This window comes from Panthera pardus, unplaced genomic scaffold (genome assembly GCF_024362965.1).
Source record: "Panthera pardus isolate Hobbes unplaced genomic scaffold, ASM2436296v1 HiC_scaffold_2, whole genome shotgun sequence".
NCBI classification, from domain to species: domain Eukaryota; kingdom Metazoa; phylum Chordata; class Mammalia; order Carnivora; family Felidae; genus Panthera; species Panthera pardus.
Window position 1 is genome coordinate 5,584,906 of NW_026526765.1, and position 20,800 is coordinate 5,605,705.

The 20,800-nt window shown below is 45.6% G+C and overlaps 1 protein-coding gene across 3 annotated transcripts in view; it reads left to right on the forward strand.

Annotated features, from left to right (window-relative positions):
* Nucleotides 1–332: 332 nt before the first annotated feature.
* Nucleotides 333–20,800, forward strand: part of ADCY2 (adenylate cyclase 2) — a 412,863-nt gene continuing 392,395 nt past the window's right edge. The window contains exon 1 of one of the 3 annotated variants that reach the window (XM_019450817.2): nt 333–821. In XM_019450817.2, coding sequence (XP_019306362.2) covers nt 591–821 — 231 coding nt within the window. In that variant the 5' untranslated portion in view covers nt 333–590. The remainder of the gene's footprint in view (nt 822–20,800) is intronic. The other 2 variants (XM_019450816.2, XM_019450814.2) reach the window with 2 other exon arrangements.

Genomic DNA, 20,800 nt, shown 5'->3' on the forward strand with positions numbered 1-20,800 from the left:
CTCCCGCCGCGCCGCGAGCTCGTGGGGGGCGGGGGGAGGTTGGGCGCCCCCGCAGCCTCGGAGCGAGGTGGGACGCGTGTGTGGGGGCGGGCAGCGGGAACCCCGGGCCGCGCTCCGGTAGCGGGGCGGGGGTGGGCCCCGCCGAGGCCGGGCGTGGGCGGGGCGGGAGGAGGGGACGTCCCGGCCGGCGCGCGGCCGGCGCCCCCCTCCCCTCCCCCTCGGGCCGCCCCCAGCGCGTGGCTCGGCCGTCGGGGGGCGGCGGCGGTGGGCGGAGGCCGGGCCGCGCGCGCCGCGCGGTTGGTGGGGGGTGGGGGGGGGGAGGAGAGGGGCGGGCCGAGGGCCCCGGTCGCACCCGCCCCCTCCCGCGCGGTGGCGGCAGCGGCGGCGCCGGGAGCTGCCCCTGAGGCCGCCGCCCGGCCCCCGCCCGCGCGTCAGCGCCCAGCCCGGGGCGCCGAGCTCCGCCCGCGCCGGAGGCCCCTGCGCGCAGCTCGGAGCGCGGCAGCCGGGCCGGCCGAGGCGGCGCGGGGGTGGGACGCGGGCGGCGCAGCCCCGGCCGGGCGCGCTCGGCGGGCGCCCCGCGAGCCGGCCCGATGTGGCGGGAGGCGATGCGGCGCCGCCGCTACCTGCGGGACCGCGCCGAGGCGGCGGCTGCGGCGGCGGCGGCGGCGGCGGGCGGCGGCGACGGGCTGCAGCGGTCCCGGGACTGGCTGTACGAGTCCTACTACTGCATGAGCCAGCAGCACCCGCTCATCGTCTTCCTGCTGCTCATCGTCATGGGCGCCTGCCTCGCCCTGCTCGCCGTCTTCTTCGCGCTCCGGCTGGTGAGTGGCCTCCCCGCGCGACCTGCCCCGGCGCCGTCCCGGTCCCGGAGCCCGGAGCCCGGAGCCCGGAGGCGGACCCGGCCCGGACGAGCCTCGCGTCCCGCCCGGGGGCTGGCCCCTCGGCCCGCGGCTCCCGGCCCGGCTCGCGGTTGGGGGGGGGGTGCCGCGGGCGAGAGAAAAGTTTCCGTGGCAGGTGGGGCCCCAGATAAAGTTGCCGGGGTGCTCCCTGGGGTGGACGGGCAGGGCGTGTGCTCCCCCCGGGCCCCGCGCACCCGCTGGCCCGGCCCGCTGCGCTTTCCAGCCGGCGCCGCGGCCGCAACATCTGCCCGAGACGCGACCCCTCCGGCCGCTGCCCGAGGCCGTGCACGGGCCCCCGGAGCCGGCGTTTTAGTTGGGAGTGCACGTTAACTCTCCCAAACCTGCCCTGGGAAAGGGGTTAATGGCGAGGGAAATGGGGGGGAAAAAAGCATAGGATTATGCATCTCTGCCCTTGTATCTATTTAGTCCCATAGACAGAACGAGATGGGGTGTTGACCTGTTGTGAGTCTTAACGCTTTGAGTCTGTAAGTAGCAAGCACCCACGGACCGTTGATTTCCTGTTTCTAGGGAGGTTTTTCATCGTGTCGACTCTTTCGTGCAGGTTTTGAAAGTGGGTTTCATCACCAGGAGCATCGGTGCAACTCAACAGCTGATGTCAGTTTTGCCAATTTATGTTTTTCAGGCAGGAATCCTTGGCTCGCTCCCTGGAGCGGTGAGGGAAAATCTGTAGATGGCGGTAAACTTCCTGTTACCGATCATTCTGGTTGTGTGGTTCAAACTTTTGCACTGCCTGTGATTCTGTATGTGTGTGCAGACTGCCAGGCATCGATTATCCAGTGGGGTATTTTGGGTCAGCGGTTGATCTGGAGATGTCTCTACTGAATGACTTTGTGTGTGTGTGTGTGTGTGTGTGTGTAGCTTAGAATAGAAGTATGCACGTGCATTCTGGTCCGCGAGCAAAGAAATAAATGGACGTTTGCCTGTATTTCACCAACTGTGTAAAATAGCTGTCCTTCCTACTTGCCAATTGGTTTCTGATATCCTGAGCCAGATGGCACTCAGTTATTATGCATGGGAAAAACTTGTTATCATCATAGGGTTCTTTTAAAAGTAAAGTTTTCTTTCTCCCCACGTTTCTCGAGAAGTGCTGTCTCCTGATGGAATTCGGTAAGAGTCCAAAATAGAATGTAGGGGATCCGGATGCCCCAGATCACACACTGGTTCTTCTGTCATAAAATCCGAAGCGGAGAGCGCCTTTTGGTTCTGTTTTATGGGTGTGACTTCAGCGCTGTCCTCATACCCACGGCAGCAGCCCCGGATGCCCCCTGGAATGGGCATGGCATCTCTGTGTCTCTTCACCACTTTCAGGACTGGCACCAGGCTCTCTAAAAGCATCTTTTGTTCATTCCTGCACTTGCAGGGAAGAAAGCACGTCAGCTTTCCTCTGGAAATCTCTTCTGCTAGGACGTCGCTGCTTGTGATTCTGTTGAATCTGTAATTCAAACCCTTCTGGCTCGTTGTCTTCTAAATGGAAAAGGAGGAGCAGGTGATGGCCTATTTATAGCACCATTAATATAGTTAAAGACAAGTGTGAAGTTCATGTCTCCCCTACACACACAGCACTTTGTTTTCTAAGATACAGGTCTCGAATTTCTTAAACCCCACTGATACAGATGTTCTTGCCTGGGCTTTTCTGAGGTTCAGCATCGTCCAGCTGTGACACCCTTCTCTGAGTTGTTTTTGAGCTCTCCGTTAGTCTCTCTTTATACACCTCCTTTATGTTCCATATCACATGGGGCGAGTGGTATCCTTTTCACAGTTTATCCAGGCGTCTTTACCTTTCCTTGAGAAATCCACCATTTCCACACTTTCCTGGCGTTCAGCTAAAGCGTTTAAAGCACAGAGTAAGCACTTCCCGGGCCGTGGCTGTGGCCTAAGATGATGCCCAGAGGCAGCGAAATGGACTGTTCCTTGCTGTACCTGGTCTGTGGACTGACTACTGTATGAATCTTTCAAGGTGAAGAGCTCTGCAGAAACGTTCCAGAATCAGGGAGTATGAATGGTTTTGGTGGAAAGGCTCCCTTCAGGTGGGGACTGGGGCTGCAGGGCCCAGCGGGAGGTGGGAACCCCCGCAAGCCATAGGCAGTATCCTTCCATACTAGACGTTAGGGACGACTGGGTCAGTTCTGAGCTCCAGACGGCTCGTTTCTCTTTTGCTTTTAGTAATATCATAAACAGCAGTTCCGCTTTCCGGAGAATGTTCTCTGTTCACACAAAGATGGAGCATTGAAAGACAGGCCGGTGTTCACGCAGAGCTGTGTTCACACCGAGTGGGGTGAGTTCGTTTCTCAGACTGACCAGAGCTTGGCTGCTGAGCGATCTACCTCTGGGGGATGGAAATAGCCGCCTGGGGCCAGCCCAGGTTTCCACCTTCGAGCGCTTTACAAGAATAGCTGGGCTCTGATGTAATTCAGGAGCTCGGCACATCTATTTTTGCTGCCTGAAATCTTGGACAGATTTCTTCTTTCCCATGAATCTGCCTGATTTTGGTTTCTATTAGACTTTCATCAGTTCTTGTAGTAGAAAAAGTCTGGCAGTCTTCTTCATGCACATCCAGTAGCCTCCTAGAACATTTGGATCACAAAATGATCTTAGCATCATCCAAGTACGTAGTGATGTTTTGCTATATGGACTTGCCTTTGTACGAAGTGATTTGACATGATTCACAAATCAGTTTCACTTAATTTCAACTTATGATCAATCAGTCCATGAAACTGCATGAAGTTAAAGTAGTTCTTGAAGTATTTTTAAACTTTTATTTTTAATGTTTATTCATTTTTGAGAGAGAGAGGGAGGGAGGGAGACACAGAATCGGAAGCGGGCTCCAGGCTCCAAGCTGTCAGCACAGAGCCCGATGCGGGGCTTGAACCCAGGAACCATGAGATCGTGACCTGAGCTGAAGTCAGACGCCCAAATGACGGAGCCATCCAGCTGCCCTGAATTTTTATTACATTGTAAAAATAAATTCTGAATTGAAACTTCGCCATCTTGCTTAGTTATTTTCTACATAGGAAGCCATTAAATAGGTTTTATCCCATATTCGCTAGGAATTCTCTAGACATAGAATAAATAGGACGCCTGATAGCATGTCTTGAATTTTAATAATTTGTTTAATAATTTGAAAGATATTTTCTGTTGCTTTTCAAGGGTGTTGTACTGAGAGCACAGGGCATGATGGGCGAAGTAAACTTGACACCTGGCATCGGAAAATAATGGAACTCATGAGATCAGACTTTAAGTTCTGAGTCTTATGATGTCACTTCATTTTCCAGGACTGGCTCTCATTACTACATGCGTGGAACTGACTATCAGAATTAAATCCTCTCTGACTTACCACGTCCAAAATCAGCAAGCTTTTTTTTTTTTTTTCGAAATTGGCCTGTCATTGTTAGCAAAGTTGACATAATTTTTTTAGTTTGTCAAAATACCAGCTGGCTGCAACCAGATTTGTTTTAGCTAAAATTCATGATGAGAAATAGTTAATATTTCAACTGGAATGGAAAACTTTTATTCCCATACATTTTAAATAGATATTGCAACAAAATAGATTTTTTTATTTTGCTATGAGATGGAAACCCATGCAGGTATACATGCTTTTATTAAATATGTAATATGCATGATTTCGACTGAGAATATGATCTTCTTCCTTTTTCGTGATTTGGTGAGCTAAATCTTTCAAACAATAACCGTAAGTACTTGCCATTCCAAATCAGTTTTCCAGGGAAAATTGGGTATTTTTTCTAAGGACAGATATATCAGTGTTTTGTTCTTTTTTTTTTCTTTATTTATACAACGGAGAAACACACACAGAAACCCAGTCATTGTACAGGAAGATTGGCTTTATTATTCCAGACGGTATTTCAGCGCCCCCAGTGGGTGGTAGGATGTCAGTGGGGACACACTCAATCCTTCACCCTTGTCTTGGGGGGTGAAGGCTGGAGAAGGCAGATAAATATGTCTGGCCTCTTCTTTCAGGAACAGGAAAAGTATGTACTTCCTCTGGTCCCATAATTCTGGGGGTGCATGGGACTAGAGCTTGTTCTTGGGAATCAGAGTAGAGGTATCTCAAGATATACCTTCCCGTGAATTTCTTTGCATTCAGGAAACTCTTTCTTGGCAGGTGTTTGTAATGGCAACCAGCCTTTCACGAAGTCATTCCCGTTATAACTTAACTGTGGCATCAACAAAAGATGAGGAAAAACCATAATTTTCTGCAGGAAAGGTGGTTGCAATTTAGAAGGCTGACAAGGAAGGATTTGGAAGCATCCTTGGGATCTTAAAAGTGCACGATTCAATATATGCACAGGACCTAGTCTTCTCCTTTTGAAAAAGGGCAGAGAAAGTAAAGTGATGGTTAAGAGCATCTTTCTGCGCGGGCCTTTTGGCTTCGTGCCTTTCCATCTCTATGACCTTCGGCAAATTATTTAACCTCTCTGTGCCTCCGTTTTCTTGTTTGTAAAATAGAACGGTACCTGCCTTCTAAGGCGATGGTCCAAATTAGTGCTTGTGAAGCAGTCAGAGTAATGCCTGGCCCAGAACATGCCCCCCAGGAAGTACTGTCAGGAGAGTCTTCTGTCGTTGCATTTCTATTGTTGCTATGGAAGAACGTGTCACATGGCATTAAAGCTGGAAGGCACTCTTGGAGAATGAGGACAGAGACCCAAAGCAGTGCGCTCGTTTCTTTCAGGCCCCACAGGGGCAGGGCGGGGGCCAGATGCAGGGCATTCGACTCTTCCTGGGGGAGCTTTCCCGGAGGCCACTGCAGATCGGAGATTCCCGGCTCCGGTCCAGGCACAATCGCGGGTTTCCTGTTGAAATTTCCTACTGATGTCAATGTCCTCAGCCCTCATTTTCTGGAATGGAGTTACACGTCAATTCTTTTCTCTTTTGATGTTAAAACACATCTTGGTAGAGCTGCTTCCTGACTTTGAGCTCGTTGAGGTGGGCATCATTTATTTTCATTATGCCCAGTATTCCCAGTGTCTTCCCCATTAAGCCGAGGACCCATTTGTGGCTGTGCTTTTGTTGTCTGAGAAATCTCTGGCATAAAGACCGTGGCATGTAGAATCATTCCTGTTGAACTATTTGCGAAGTTTCCTCTTACCGATATTTTTAAATCATTCTATTTAAAAGGTAATAACACTGTGAGAGCTGATATATTACTCTGTTACAGGTGTTTTATGGTGGTATTAATCACTTTGATATGTTGATCAGTAATTGCTAGTGATAGTCTAAACTGGGTGTCTGTGAATAATCCGCTCACACAGCAGTCCTTTCTATAACTTGATATTGGCTTCGGCACAATTTACTGGACTTCACTCATTCTCCTTCCACCTGCAAAGCTCCTGAACTGTGTGAAAGCATTTTCACTACCACATTACTGTCATCTGATGTTCAGCATAGTGTTGAGAGCTTGTCTCGTCTCCTCGACAAATCGGGATGAAACGGAGCTCCGCTTGGGGCATTTCACACAGCCCTGGCCCTGGCCCAGGCGTGTAATTAACACGTGTGTAATTGATGGCGTAGGTCTGCTTTCCGTAGAAGCTGGCCTTTCCATCAGGAGCCTACTGGTTAACACGACAAAACTTTGCTGATAGCCCTGGATCGGGGTCTGTTTTGCCACTTGGTGTGTGCCCCTGAGAAATTAATTTACCTGCCGTTGCCTCAGCTACTGTTTCATCTGTGAAATAACACAAATAGCACAACCAGGCTCGGGGAGCTCTGTTGGGAATGAAGAAGGCTAGATCATATGAACATTTAGCACAGCGCCAGGCACATATTGCACCCAAGCCCCACAATGACCTCACTGTTACTCGTATATTTGTGCCACAGAGGGTTTTCCTTGTCAAGGCATCCTGTAGGTGACATGTATTCCCGGCTGGAAACTAAATGGATAATAGGATTTTTAAGTCTGGGCATGAAAAAGCAGGGGATATGTTTCTCTTTATGTGATACATCTTGTGCATAAACTTTGAGTTATTTAAAAAAAGATAGTTGGTGATCCAAAGATAGTTTAGTGAAAAGTCACATTTTGACATAAGTGTTTCATTTTCCAGCCCTAAAATTCATGCCCAATGGACACTCCTGTGGCTTTTCCTATTTCTCGGTTTTGTTAGCTTTGGATAATGGTATATAAAGTAAGATATTTATGATGTGATTTCTTGGTATCATATCAGGAAATTGACAGACCCCTGGAAATTCTGGCTGCAACCACCAGGTGTGTTTGGGAGGAGAGAAAAGGATGGTTGGGTTAGTTCACGTGTGCGTCCATTTGACCAAGTTGAGGTGTGGCTGATGTTGTTTTGATGCTCACTTTGTATAAGGATACAATAAAAAAAAAAAAAAATCACAAGGAGAAAACTTCATGGGTCCAGCCGTTCCTGGTAATGTTATAAATAATGTTTTTGTTCCTTCTTTTTACCTGGGCTTACACTTCTGACCCAGAAGCCACATAGTCAGTTGAGAGAGTGATGGAAACGGTAATGGGAACCTTTACCTGAAAAACCATCGTGAGTAACTTTGCCAACTGCCTTTCCAACTTTGCTCCAGTTTCCAGAACAATGGTGCCAAGAAAGAGTAGGAATAGAGAACTGGGTCTAGGCTATTAGGGATACCTAAGGCCAGTTATATCTTAGAGTCCAACCAAATCTCTTAAAAAAAAAAACTTGGTGCTTGAAATGGAAACTTTCAATTAACACAATTAAAATATATTGGATGAATAATTTATTGTATTTGAAACATACAGACATAAGGTACGATAGCTTCTTTTTATTTATTTTTATTTTTATATTTAAAAAATTTTTTTTAACGTTTTATTTATTTTTGAGACAGAGAGAGGCAGAGCATGAATGGGGGAGGGGCAGAGAGAGAGGGAGACACAGAATCGGAAGCAGGCTCCAGGCTCTGGGCCATCAGCCCAGAGCCCGACACGGGGCTCGAACTCACCGACTGCGAGATCATGACCTGAGCTGAAGTCGGACGCCCAACCGACTGAGCCACCCAGGCGCCCCTATTTTTATGTTTTTTAAATGTTTGTTTATTTTTGAGAGAGTGACAGCATGAGTGGGGGAGGGGCAGAGAGCGAGGGAGACACAGAGTCTGAAGCAGGCTCCAGGCTCTGAGCTGTCAGCACAGAGCCCGACGTGGGACTTGAATCCATAAACCACGAGATCATGACCTGAGCCAAAGTCAGACATTTACCCAACTGAGCCACCCAAGTGCCCCAATAGCTCCTTTTTAGAACACTGAAATTACTGAGATTTCCCAAGATGGTTATTGCGGGTGAAAATCTATGAACAAATCAAGTCTCTGTGGCCAGCCACTTAGAGGAGGTTCCTGGTGGAGAATATGGGGGACCAGTACTTTGGAATGGGGGCCTTGATTGCAAGGTCTTAGAAGTAGAACTTCTACCTGTTTCATTAATGTCCTTTACTGTCCCTCAGACATGATGGTGTTGGGACATTACAGCTAGAACGAGCCAGATCTCAAAGGTGCTGGCTCTCATTTCTACGTTCTTATCCCCGAGGCTGACGTGTGTGTGTGTGTGTGTGTGTGTGTGTGTGTGTGTGTGTTTAATGTATTCTTGAGAGACAGAGACAGAGCATGACTGGGGGAGGGGCAGAGTGAGAAAGGGACACAGAATTGGAAGCAGGCTCCAGGCTCTGAGCTGTCAGCACAGAGCCCGATGTGGGGCTTGAATCCACAAGCTGTGAGATCAGACCTGAGCTGAAGTTGGACACTAACCAACTGAGCCACCCTGGTGTCCCTCGTTTTATTTTAGAGCAGAGGAAGAGAGAGAGACTCTTAAGCAGGCTCCACACGGAGCGGGAGCCCGATGTGGTGCCCTGTTGCATGACCCTGGGATCATGACCTGAGCTGAAATCAAGAGTTGGATGCTCAAACCACAGAACCACCCAGTCACCCCTATTTTTTTAAGCTGTAAAAAAATTAAGGGCAAAGTAGGTGAGCCTTCAAGCAACTAGTGATCTGTGGACATTATAAAGGAAACAACATTTTAGACTAGTTCGTTACTAGAACCAGTAATGATGTTAAAAATTCAGAGAATAAAGAGATCAGGTGAGTACAAATGAAAGACACAGTAGTTTCAGACATATGGTGGATCAGATGTCTAATCCTTTCTCATCATTGGCTTGTAGTTAATTCAAGCATTTAACAGCCATGTTCTTCACAGTTGGTCTGTAGGTGCATGGAATGGGATTTATCATTTGACCAATTTGATCAATTTTTGATTTTTAAGCACAGTTCTCATTGATACCTATCTGACTTCCTTATTTACATTGAAGTAAACACTCATGAACCCAGTCGAAACCAGAATAGTCTGTATGGCGCTCCTGTCCCAATCCCCTGCTGAGCCTCAAACGTAAACTTTATATTGAACTTTTTGTCATCGTTCTCTTGCTTTTCTTTTTATTCATTTTATCATGTACGTATGTGCATCTGTATATATTATTATAGGCATATGGTGTGAGGTAGTGATTGAGATCAGTTACCTTTTTTTTCTTGTGGTGAATGAAATTTTCCTAATCACTTTTAGCTGTTTCTTTTCCCACGTCTGTCTTTCCTACATCAAAATTCCATATGTGAGTGGTTTGTTATGAGTTCTCTATTCTGTTCCACTGGTTGAGTTTTGTTTTGTTTTGTTTTGTTTTTAGCTTTGTATTCCTGCACGTACACACACCCGCTATAATTGGTAAAGCTTTGTAATAAGTATTTAGATTAAACAGGTAGTAGCATTCAGCTCCTTTAAAAGTTTCTTGACCTTTTTTTTCTTCTCTATAAACTTTATAGTCACCTTATGTCAACCTCATATGGTTGAGTATGAAAAAACTCAACTGAGATTTTGTTAGTGTCATCTTGAATCTCTTGATTCATTGATGAGATATTTTATGATATTAAGCTTTTCTATCCATGAACATTGGAGCATCTCTCCATTCATTTGTGTGCTTTGGTGAAGTGTCACAGTTTTATAGATATTATTCTGTAACTTGTTGTCTTACTTTGTTAACTAATAACTGAACTGCAGATTCTTTCAGGTTTCCTACGTAGAGAATCCTATCACCTGAAATAATAAGAGTTCTATTTTTCTGTTTTCTAGTATGAAGGTCTTAAATTTCTGTTTCTTATGTTATTGTGCTGGCTAAGAATTCTAATATTATCTTGACAGAATTGGTGATTGTGAGTATTCTTGCCTTTTTCCTAATTTTAAAGAGAGCTCCTTCATAATTTATTTAGGAGGATGTTGGTTTTGTAGATTTCCTTTGAGATTCCCTCTTGTTATGCTTTATGCAAAAAGCTTAAATGTGATTGGGTGTTGAATTTTACTAAGTTGAAGTGACTACGTATGCTTTTTAAGTTGTTTTTTAGTCTGTCAATGTAATGAATAATAATTATAGGTTTTCTAATATGAAACGATTTTCGTATACCAGAGACGAACTCAATTTTCATGGTATCTCTTATCAAATGTTGGATGTCATGTGCTAAGAGTTTGATTAAGAGTTTTACAACATTTTTTTTTTTTTTTTTGGTGAAGTGAATTTGAAATATTCTTTTATGAAACTTTGTTTGTTTGTTTGTTTAAAGTGGGCTCCACACCCAATGTGGGGCTTGAACTCATGACCCCAAGATCAAGAGTCACATGTTCTACCAATGGAGCCAGTCAGGCCCCCCCCACCCCCCCTTTTTTTTAAGTTAAAGAGAACATGCCTTCCTTTTCAGTTTTCTATAAGATTTTAAGGTTTTTGGAATGTTGGGATGAGTTGGATAGAATTTGTCTGGAAAACCACCCGGGCTTGTCACTTTCTTTATAGGAAAATTTAGAAACTTCCATTTCAGTATCTTGGATATTAAAAGGATTGTTAGTATTTCTAATTTTATTTCTTGAGTCAGTTTTAATAAGATATTTCAAGGAATTTTTGCCTTTCATCCAAATTCTCACATTTAATGGCACGTAGGTAATACTTGTGTCTCATTTTAACACTTTACATGTATTCTGCCTTTGGTTTTTATTTATAGTATTACTGTTCTCTTTGACCTTTTAAAATCTTGTCCGTTGTCTGTTTTGTTTTCACTTTTCCAAGAACTCTTTTGTCTCTGTTGGGCTTCAAGGGAAGGACAACACAAGCAATGCTAAATCTCCAGGCAGGTGGTTCCAGGGTCTCTGGCCCAGGAGCTGCGAATTGAGCCATCTTTTGACCCAGACTCTTTCCCTGGAAACAGCCCCTTGTCTTCTGTTTTCTGTGACCTCTGAACCTTCTCTTTGGGGTATTCTTCCTTGTCGGTCACCTTCTTGAACACATCTGGGTTGACCGTTTGGGGAATGTTCCCCACATGGGGACTGAGCAGGTTCCTCAGCCTATCTTCCGTCATAGATGGAGAACCCAGAGTTTCCGTTAAGTCTACAACAGCCGTAGTGCAGGCTGGTATTGCTTTTGGAATCCCAGATCTCTCAAAGCTTACTCAACTTCTTACCTATTTAATGTCAGTCATCTGTAGGTGTCTGCGGTCATCATAGTTATTTTGAAGATTGACTTGTTAGATTTGCTATATGTCTCTGCCTTCTCACCCCATCTCTCTTTCCCTCCCTCTTCTCTCTCTTACTCACTGTCCACTCCTCCTTCTTTCTCTCTCTTTGAGCCTGTTTGAGTAGTGCACTCTGGTCCTCTTTTCCATGAGGCCATTTTGTCCAGTTGAAAGGATTTTCTGGCACCATGCTCCTTGGACTTCACTCTGACACACCTTAATCCATTGTTGAAAGTGGTCTTGCTTTGCCCCCACGAGGCTGAGTTTTAATCCCTTCTCACCCCAGAACCAAGTTGAATCATTTACTGGTTGGGACTGAGAAGCATTTTCCTCTTCCAGTCTGACAGATCCATGCAGTTCTGGAATGTGTTGCTTCCGCATTCGTCTTCCTGATAGCCAACGTGTTATCTCCTGATCTTGTGTTTGCCTCATGATACCTTAGTAGATGCAGCCAACAGCAGCAAAGCCATGGTTGTAACATTTCGTTTAATGACCTCTTCGGGAGTAGGGTCAACAAACTCTGGCCCACTGCCTATTTTTTAAATAAAGTTTTATTGAATATAGCCGAACCCTCACTCGCGTATGATCTACAGCTGTGTTGAAGGTACATCAGCAGAGTTAAATAACGTGACTGAGACCGTGTGGCCCAATTAAAGCCTATAAAATACTGATGATCTAGCTCCTTGTGCAAACAGTTCACTGAGCCCTGCTCTGGACTTAGAATTCTGTCAGGGCATCTTTCCCCCTCCAAGATAAATGAGAAGATATTTTGACAAATGGTGGACCTTTGCTAACTTGGTTGCCATTTTCCAGTCTCAGTAACTGGGTTCTTCCATCTCCTGCTGCTTGGCAGCTGTCAATGCCACACAAGTTAGGTGTTGTCAGACCAGCCCCCTATCGCGTTGTACCAGTTTTTGTTTTCGGTAAAGACGGGATGGGTCGTGATGAGTTAACAAGAAAACCCCAAATGTGGCCTAACATACCAGAGGTTTAGTTCGTGCGCACACATCCTGGCCAGGAGGGAGGTTCTGCTCAGCTTAGTGACTCCGAACGCTCGGCCACAGGTGTCTTCCCTGTGACAGGTGCTTTTGTCGTCATCGTGCCATAGAAGGGGGAAGTGCTGCGGGGCCTCAGACGGGCATTTGCATGGCTCTGCCCAGAGGACAAACCTAGGGTTCTACTCTCGTTTCATTGGCCAAAACATGGTATGGAGGTCACTTCAGAGGAGGTCAGAAAGTGCTTCCCAGAAGGAACCCAGAAGAAAGGGTTTCTTTCTTACCTTCCTACCATACCTTCCTTCTGCTTTCTCTGGGTTTCTTTTGTCGTTTGCTTTGTTTTTATAATTTCTGAAGGGGGAAACAAAGTTCATTAGTTTTCAGCCTTTTCTTTAAATGGAAGGCTTGGTCCCCAAAGGGAGCATTAGGGACTCAGCACAGAAGTCGCTAACCAGTTGGAGGTGCAAGGAGATCCAAGGACCTGAGGGCCTGCATCTGTGGAGGAGAGCCTCTCAGGGGGGTTCCCGAGAGCTGTCACCTTCGCCGCCTCTGTGAGTGCACAGCCAGAGAGCTGGTGCGGGGCCGTGGAGAGCCAGGGTGGGCTGGGGCCCGCCAGCTTGTCCCCATGTGTCCCCGCCCACATCTGTCCGGTGCGCCACCCTTCCTGGGGGGCTGCGCCTCCTGTGGCCAGCTCTTCCCTGGGAACGTTCGGGAAAGGGGATTCTGGGAAGGAGCATCCATCAGTTGGATGACAGAACAACCCAGCATAGTCGGCTGCTTGTTTCTTGGGTCTTGTGTATACCATGCTCGCTGTTTGACTTCTACATAAAGAAAATAGCACGATCGTGCTTCCGCCTGATGGGATGCAGCCCTTCTTTGTACAACTGAAAACACACCAACATTCTCCCTCAAGGAGGATGTCAAGGGTCATTTTATCCACCTTAGTGATGTTCATTTCTCAGCTGTCTAAGGAGCAGTGTCCTTTAAAAATCACTTTCCCTGCATACTTGGATATAAAAGCTATTAATACACTCTTAATACATCTCATGTTGTGTCCTAGGGAAGAGAAGAAAAAGAGTTACTTCATGTGCACACACGCACAGGCACGAATACATTTACACCAAGCCACGGGAGAAGTATTTATAACCGCTGCCATCCCGGGTTCCACAGCAGATCACAGGGATGTCACTGGTATTCTAACGTCCTTCTACCGTCCATTCCATATTCAAGCATCTTCTTATCTGGTCCTATTTCCTCAGTGGATGGGGTGACACAAATAGTCCCTTTACCTGGTATTTTACAAATAGATAATATTTGTTGTTAGAAGTTTCCGTGAACTTTTATCACAGGATACAGGAGCACAAGAGACACCCTACAACCTGCATTGTGTCGGACCCTTCCTTTCCCTGCCTACGTCGTGTATGAGCAACCCAGTTTTTCTTGAGGGCGTCCACCTGTCACCCCAACCAGTACTAAAAGCTCTTCTCTACCCACGGGCCCAGTGCCAACAGTAGCCTGGCGTGGCCGGGTAGCAGTTTGTCTCCGGTGTAATGGAAATATTGTTGAGTTCCTCAGAAGAGGTGTCCTCCTTCGGCAACTGAGCCCTCTGCGTTCGAACAGCCTAAATTTACAGGAATGGAGTTAAGACGTTTTCTTAGAGGGTCATTCATAGGACATCCGCTCCTGTTTCCACCCATTGATTCCCAGACCTGTGGATCTTGGTGGTGGCAGAGCCCGTGCCGTGCTCTGGTGGCTGTTTCAAAGCATGTTTTTGCCCTGGAGGGTATCTCCCAGCCTACAAGGTGGTGCCCCCACGCCGGCACCCTGGGCCTTTAGGAGCTCTTTCCCCCCCTTCAGTCAAGGAAGCTGCTTCTGGGTGATGAGGAACAGGGTAAGACCAGCGAATTCCAAGAGCATAAGCTCATCGTCACACATCATTTGCTGTAAAATGAATGCTTCTGTCAAAAGCAAGGCTCTGTGAAATACCTCGTGAGTGACCACGGCATTGGGAAAGTCCATATATGGTGGTTTGGGTGGAAGCATGATGGACAGGAAAGCAAAGCCCTAGCCAGAGTAGGTTCAATTCGAGTGAAAACACGCCTTCTGTCCGTTGTAATCAACCTGCCACAGACAGCTGGCTCGTACTCCCGAGAATGACACACGTAAGGGGCTCAGTCACAGTGCTTCGATTCTCTCCTTTTCGGTGGCCTTAGTATATTCTGCAGAACCAGACATAATCCAGATGTCTGGATTTTTACTTCCTCTGGCAGTAGGTCTTAGGGAACTCTCTGTGAGGACATGGGTACAGATCGAGAAAGACAGGGTAGGCGGTGTGGGGGGAGCAGAACCTATGAGTACCTGTGACATTTGCTCATGCAACTTGTGTCTTCACGGTCTGTCTGAGCCCTGGCTCATGTGGCTCACCTCCATTTGCTGATGGGATGCCAGCTTCATGCCTGGTGGGTCACACAACAGTCCCATCGGCATGGGCACATTAGATTGCAAGGAGACTTGGTGATGGTCCGTGGTTGGCATTCAGTCCCTTTTGGGGTTGGTAATTAGCGAACCCCTGTTTCTCAAAAAGAGAATACTTATTTGCAGACTCACTAAGAATTCTTCATAAAGCACTGGTTTGTGTGGAGAAGTGGACGCTTTCTGGGAAATACGTGAAGACAAACTTGGCTAGTCATCTAGGGGACCACCAAGATGGAGGAACTCAGTGGAAAGGTTTCTGGGAATCTGTTCCTTCTGCATAGCTACTGCCTCTGTGCTTCTGCGGCCAAGAGTCTGCTGGACCACTGTTCACCAGTGGCCAGAAGTTGCTAGAAGTGCTTTCCGAGCTGTTTACTCTATGGTAAATTCTTGTTTAAAATAAAATAATTTATTTGTAAATGTTTGCATTTTTGCTTTCATTATGAGAAAACACTGCTGGTTTCTTGGCGATATAAGGTTGACTGTTATTTTTTGCTCAATACCTGTCTTCACTGTCTTGCACTCTTGAAATTTTTGTTCCCGTGTTGTCGTTCTTCGTGGGTGATCCTTCCTTCTCTTTGAACACTGTTAGGACTTTTTCTTTATCTCCGATCTTTTGCATGTTTACCGTCATGCATTTATGTTTGTATTTCTTTGTGCCTAACTGGCTGGACTTGTAGATTCATGGTTTTTCATTAGTACTGGACATCCCTAACTGATCCATCTTTAGAGACTTTATCTCCTCAAGTCTCTTTATTTTGTAACTTGGGAACTCCAGTCAGACATGTTAATGCCTCCTTATTCATCTTATTCTAGTCTGTGTGTCTTAGGTTTTTTAAATCATTTTTATCTCTAACATTATAAAGGAATATTTATATTTTGGTGCATTGCACATAAACTCTTTGGTTAATCTTCCAGTTCACCGATTTTCTTTTTAACTATTTCTTTTTTCTGTTTTTGTTTCCATATTTTTTTCTGTTTCAACTGTTGAGCTTTAAAATTTTTTTTTCATGTTTTATTTATTTCTGAGAGAGAGACAGACAGAAAGAGTACGAGTGAGGAGGGGCAGAGAGAGAGGGAAACACAGAATCCACGAAGCAGGCTCCAGGATCTGAGCTGTCAGCACAGAGCCCGACGCGGGGCTTGAACTCACAAACCGCGAGATCATGACCTGAGCGAACGTCAGACGCTTATCCAACTGAGCCACCCAGGTGCCCTGAACTATTGAGCTTTTATTTACATGATTCTGTTGATCAGTTTTACAAGTGCCATTTTCTGTGTGTTTGCCCCTGATTTCTTTTGTATGATCATCCTTGGAAGCATATCCCCTGTTCCTTTAAACATGTCATATACAGCTAGTCTGTGTTGTCTGGCTGTCATTTTCAATGTCTGCAGTCCTTGGGAATCTAAACCATTTGTTATTTCTGTGGACCCATGTTATTTAGTGATTGGTCATTTTTGGCGATTTTTGTTTTAAGATGCCGATTGACTTTAATTGGTTGGAATATTGCGGTTGTAAGTGGGGAAGCTTTTACCTGAGAGCCACTGGCTTCTCTTTCCAAGATAGCTGGAATGTGCCCCAGTTGAGGTTTACTCAGTCTCCCTTTGTCTGCGCTTGTAGTCCTGTGGATCTACACACTGTTGAGGCATCTCAGCCCCTGGGCATCTCCATGCACCTGCTGCCTGCAGGACCAAGCTAGTTTTTGCTCCTTCCAGCTGCCTCTGGCTCCTTGCCTTTGTGGGCTAGGCTTCCTGTCTACGTGCCCCCCTCCACCGAGGGCTCAGCACTCATATTTTGTTTTGTTTGTTTGTTTTAATAGGAGTGAGTAGGGGAGTGGCCTGGAGACCTTGTCTACTGCTTGTGAGACTAGCGATCCTTCAGGAATACTTTGTACTTGGGGTCTAGTTGTAGAAGGGAAAGTTCTTTAAAGTTTGATGCCTCACGTGGACCGTTGCCCATTAAAATACACTTATCTCATGTCATTTTTTGTTTGTTTTGTTTATTTATTTATTTTGAGAGAGAGAGAGAGAGCGCACACACTGGTGGGGGAGGGACAGAGAGAGTGGGAGAGAGAGAATCCTAAGCAGGCTCTGCACCAGCAGTGCAGAGTCTGACATGGGGCTCGATCCCAGGAACTCTGAGACCACAACCTGAACTGAAACCAAGAGTTGGATGCTTAACTGACTTAGCCGCCTAGGCGCCCCTCATGTCTTTATTTCTTAACATGTGAGTGAGAACACTAGCCTGTGTAATAGGAACTGAGAATAAGTAAATATGGTCAAGCCTTTAGGCTATGTATTTTTGTGTGACTGTAACAAGTCACTTAATTACAAGTAGTGGATGATACATCTTTCTAAGAAGGCGTAAACACCTTTGTCTTATGCATTCTTAATTATTTAAAAACTATTTGTGTGTTATTAATTATTCATCATGACAAATTGATGAAGGTTTGGGTATGGGAAAGCTTCCAGAAGTGTTCAGAATTACTTTTGCATTTTACACTTAGACCTGTGCTGTGACCCATTTTGAGTTAATTTTTGTGAGAAGTCTAAAGTATGTGTCTAGATTTTTTTTTTTTTTGCATGTGGTTGTCTAGTTCTAAGATGTTTTGCTGACAAGACTGTTGTCGCTCCGTCAAATTGTTTTTGTTCCCTTTGTCCTGATCCTTTGACTACGTTTAATTGGGTCTGTTCCATTCTGTCAATCTCTCTGTCTATTCTTCTGGCAGTACCACTCCTGCCTTGGTTACTATAGTTTTACAGCAAGACCGGAAGTCAAGTAGGGTCAGTCCTCCTAATTTTTTCCCGTCCTTCCACATTGTGTTGGCCATTCTAGGTGCTGTGCCTGCCCATGTAAGCTTTAGAATCAATGTGTGATATCTACAAAATAACTTGCTGGGATTTTTATTGGGATTGCATTGACTCTATAGGTTAATTCAGAAAGAATCGACATCTCGGCAATATTGTCTTCCTATCCATGAACATGGAATATCTCTCTGTTTTTTTGAGATCTGCTCTGATTTAGTTCACCATGGTTTTGTAGAATTGTTTAATCAGAATTTTTGTTTATTCCTTTCATACCTCATGATAAAATGGAGTATAACTGTATATGTGGGAAAGTGAAAAATATATTTTCTACTATATCACACGTACGTATATATTTAATACACGAGTGAATGAATGATAGTATGTATCTGCTCACATACACCTGTAGTCAGATATATATCACAGCTAAAAGCAAATTTATTTTTGCCTCATGACCACACTTCAAAGTAATTTTTCATGATAAAATGTTATTTAGAATGTAAAGTGGGCATCACTCCAATAATGAGCAGTCAGACTAGCCTTGGTGAGAGAGCATTGCGATTTGAAGGAGAAAGGGCATGATGATCATCATGGTAACAATTTTGTTATTTATGGTGCACCTGTATGTACTGAATGCCCCCCAGCCATGCAGTATCCATGTTGCTTTTACGTGGAGAAACAGGTTTAGGGAAGCTCGCGCTCACCTTGAGTCGCACAGAAGTAAGTGGGGATGGGTTCCTACCCTCTGTCTGTTGGACTTCAAAGCACTTTTTTTTTTTATAGAAAAGCAGTGTTTTGCATGAGACTGTCCTTTACCATGTGAATGAAAAATAGTACTGTTTAACAAAAAAGTGAAAGATGCGAGAACAAAAACACACATAATCGTTGCCCTATGGAAAAGCCTCTAAGAGACAAAAGAGCTGTCACATAATACATAAAAGCGATGGGTATTTAATAGACCTCTCAATTAGGAGCCCTCCAAAATTACCAGAAAATGCATTGAAAATGAAAGGATAAAGTGTTAGAAGGGAATGAGCTAGGGGAGCCTATTACCATTACATAGATGATACCATGCTCGAGATCTCCCTATGAAAAGGCATTTTAGTACATTTCATTGTAAGGTACTTTTTAAAATGTTTTAAAAGGCATTTGAGTACGTTTTAGTAGTAATAAGGGCATTTTCATACATTTCATTTAGTTTGTGTTGTGAATTTTTTTTTTTACCTATATAAGGCATGTTTTAAAGGCATTTTATTACTAATAAAGGCATTTTCGTACATTTCACTTAGTTTGTGTTGTATGGTGAATTTAATTTAGATCGACAGTGTTTTTAATGTTTTAGTTCACTTTATCTTAAGCTAGGTTGTTTGTCTTCTCCTCTGAATTTTGAAAACTGAAGTGGCTCTGAAGAAAACAGCCACGGGGTGTGCCCCTGTGACTTTGTTCATCATCCTGTCCGCTGGGAATGGCCCAGGGGAGGGAGGAGAGCCTCGTGGTCCAAGCACTGAGGGCATTTCTGCATTTCATTTACTTCCCCTCCGAGAGGCCCCTGATGCCAGCAGAGATGCTGGGGAGGAATGTAGTCCCTAAACTTATACATCCTTTAATGAAAGCTCTACTGTGTTTTCCTTGATGCCCTGTAAAAGATCCTATTTTGTAGAGAAGTCCATATTAAAGCTTGTTTGGAGTTTGAGTTCAGAAGGCAAGTGCAGAATAATTGCTGACTGTCCCCTTTAGGGAAGAGCAGGATTCTTCCGCGGGCTCAGGTCGGGTGGTGGTTAGGGCCACCGGCCTCATGAGCAGCAACTGGTGGGCCATCAAAAGCTGTTGGCCCACTGGGAGCCCGGCTCACCCAGCTGAGGCTGGGGGATGCCGTATGATGCTGGAGGTCCTCCTCTGCTACGCGGGATCCAGCCGGTCCTGCCGGGCATGTGCCCACAGGCTCAACACCAGCCCCTTAGGGTCTGGGGCATTTGACTTAGGAGCCTTGGGAATCCCCTTCCTCCCTAAAATGTACTAAAAATTATAGTTTGCAACTGTGTTAGCATGAACATCTATGTAACCTTTGACCCTAAGAGCTTGTGTGTGTGTGTGTGTGTGTGTGTGTGTGTGTGTGTGTGTTTGTGTGTGTGTGTTTTGATTTTAGAAGAAATTAAAACACATTTGTGGACCCTTAAAAAGTATCATAGGACCGAGGCGCTGCGTCTACTATGCCTAATGGAGAGGTCACCTTGCAGCCCAGACAAGGCACCTCTCAGTGATTGAGACCCTGAAATTAAAAAAAAAAAAAAAAAAAAAAAGTTAGAGACTCCAACACTTAAAACCTGAAACAGTGTTAAGTCTGACTGTATGTACTGTGCCCAGCATGATATAGGATGTTGGGTCTTTGTTTTGTGTACAGTTAGATCTTTCTTTTCTTTTTCTTTTTATATGTTTTATTTAATTTTGAGAGAGAGAGAGCGCGCGCACACAAGCGGGGGAGGGGCAGAGAGAGAGAGAGAGAGAGAGAGAGAGAGAGGATCCAAACAGACTCCATGATGACAGCAGTGAGCCTGACGCAGGGCTCAGACTCATGAATTGTGAGATCATGATCTGAGCCGAAGTAGGACACTCAACCGCCTGGGCCACCCAGGCGGCCCACAGTTGTTCGATCCTTTCAAAGAGAAGTGCAGGGAAGCACAGGTGATGAAGATCTCCCCCCCCCCCTTCCTGTTCCTCTGTTCCTGTACTTACTAATTTTCACTTTACCGTCATGCGTATTTTCACATCATCTCCAGTCTTTCTGGAGAAACGAAGCCCATAAAGTCAACGATTATTTCTCCCCTACTGGGTCAATGAAATAACTGAACCGTCATACGAGGCAAACAGCTGTCCTGGTTATTTACAAGTTAGCGTTGTGTCCACAGTTCAGCTCACTGTGGGAGGTTTACAATAAAATAAGTTTTCGTGGCTCCGTGTGTGCGGCGGTCGTAATCTCAAGTTGGGTGTCCTCAGAGGACATGCTGTCGTGTCCATGTGCACATTTATTTGTGGTGTCTGAGCGTGGGGAGCGCCCGCACCTGCGGCACA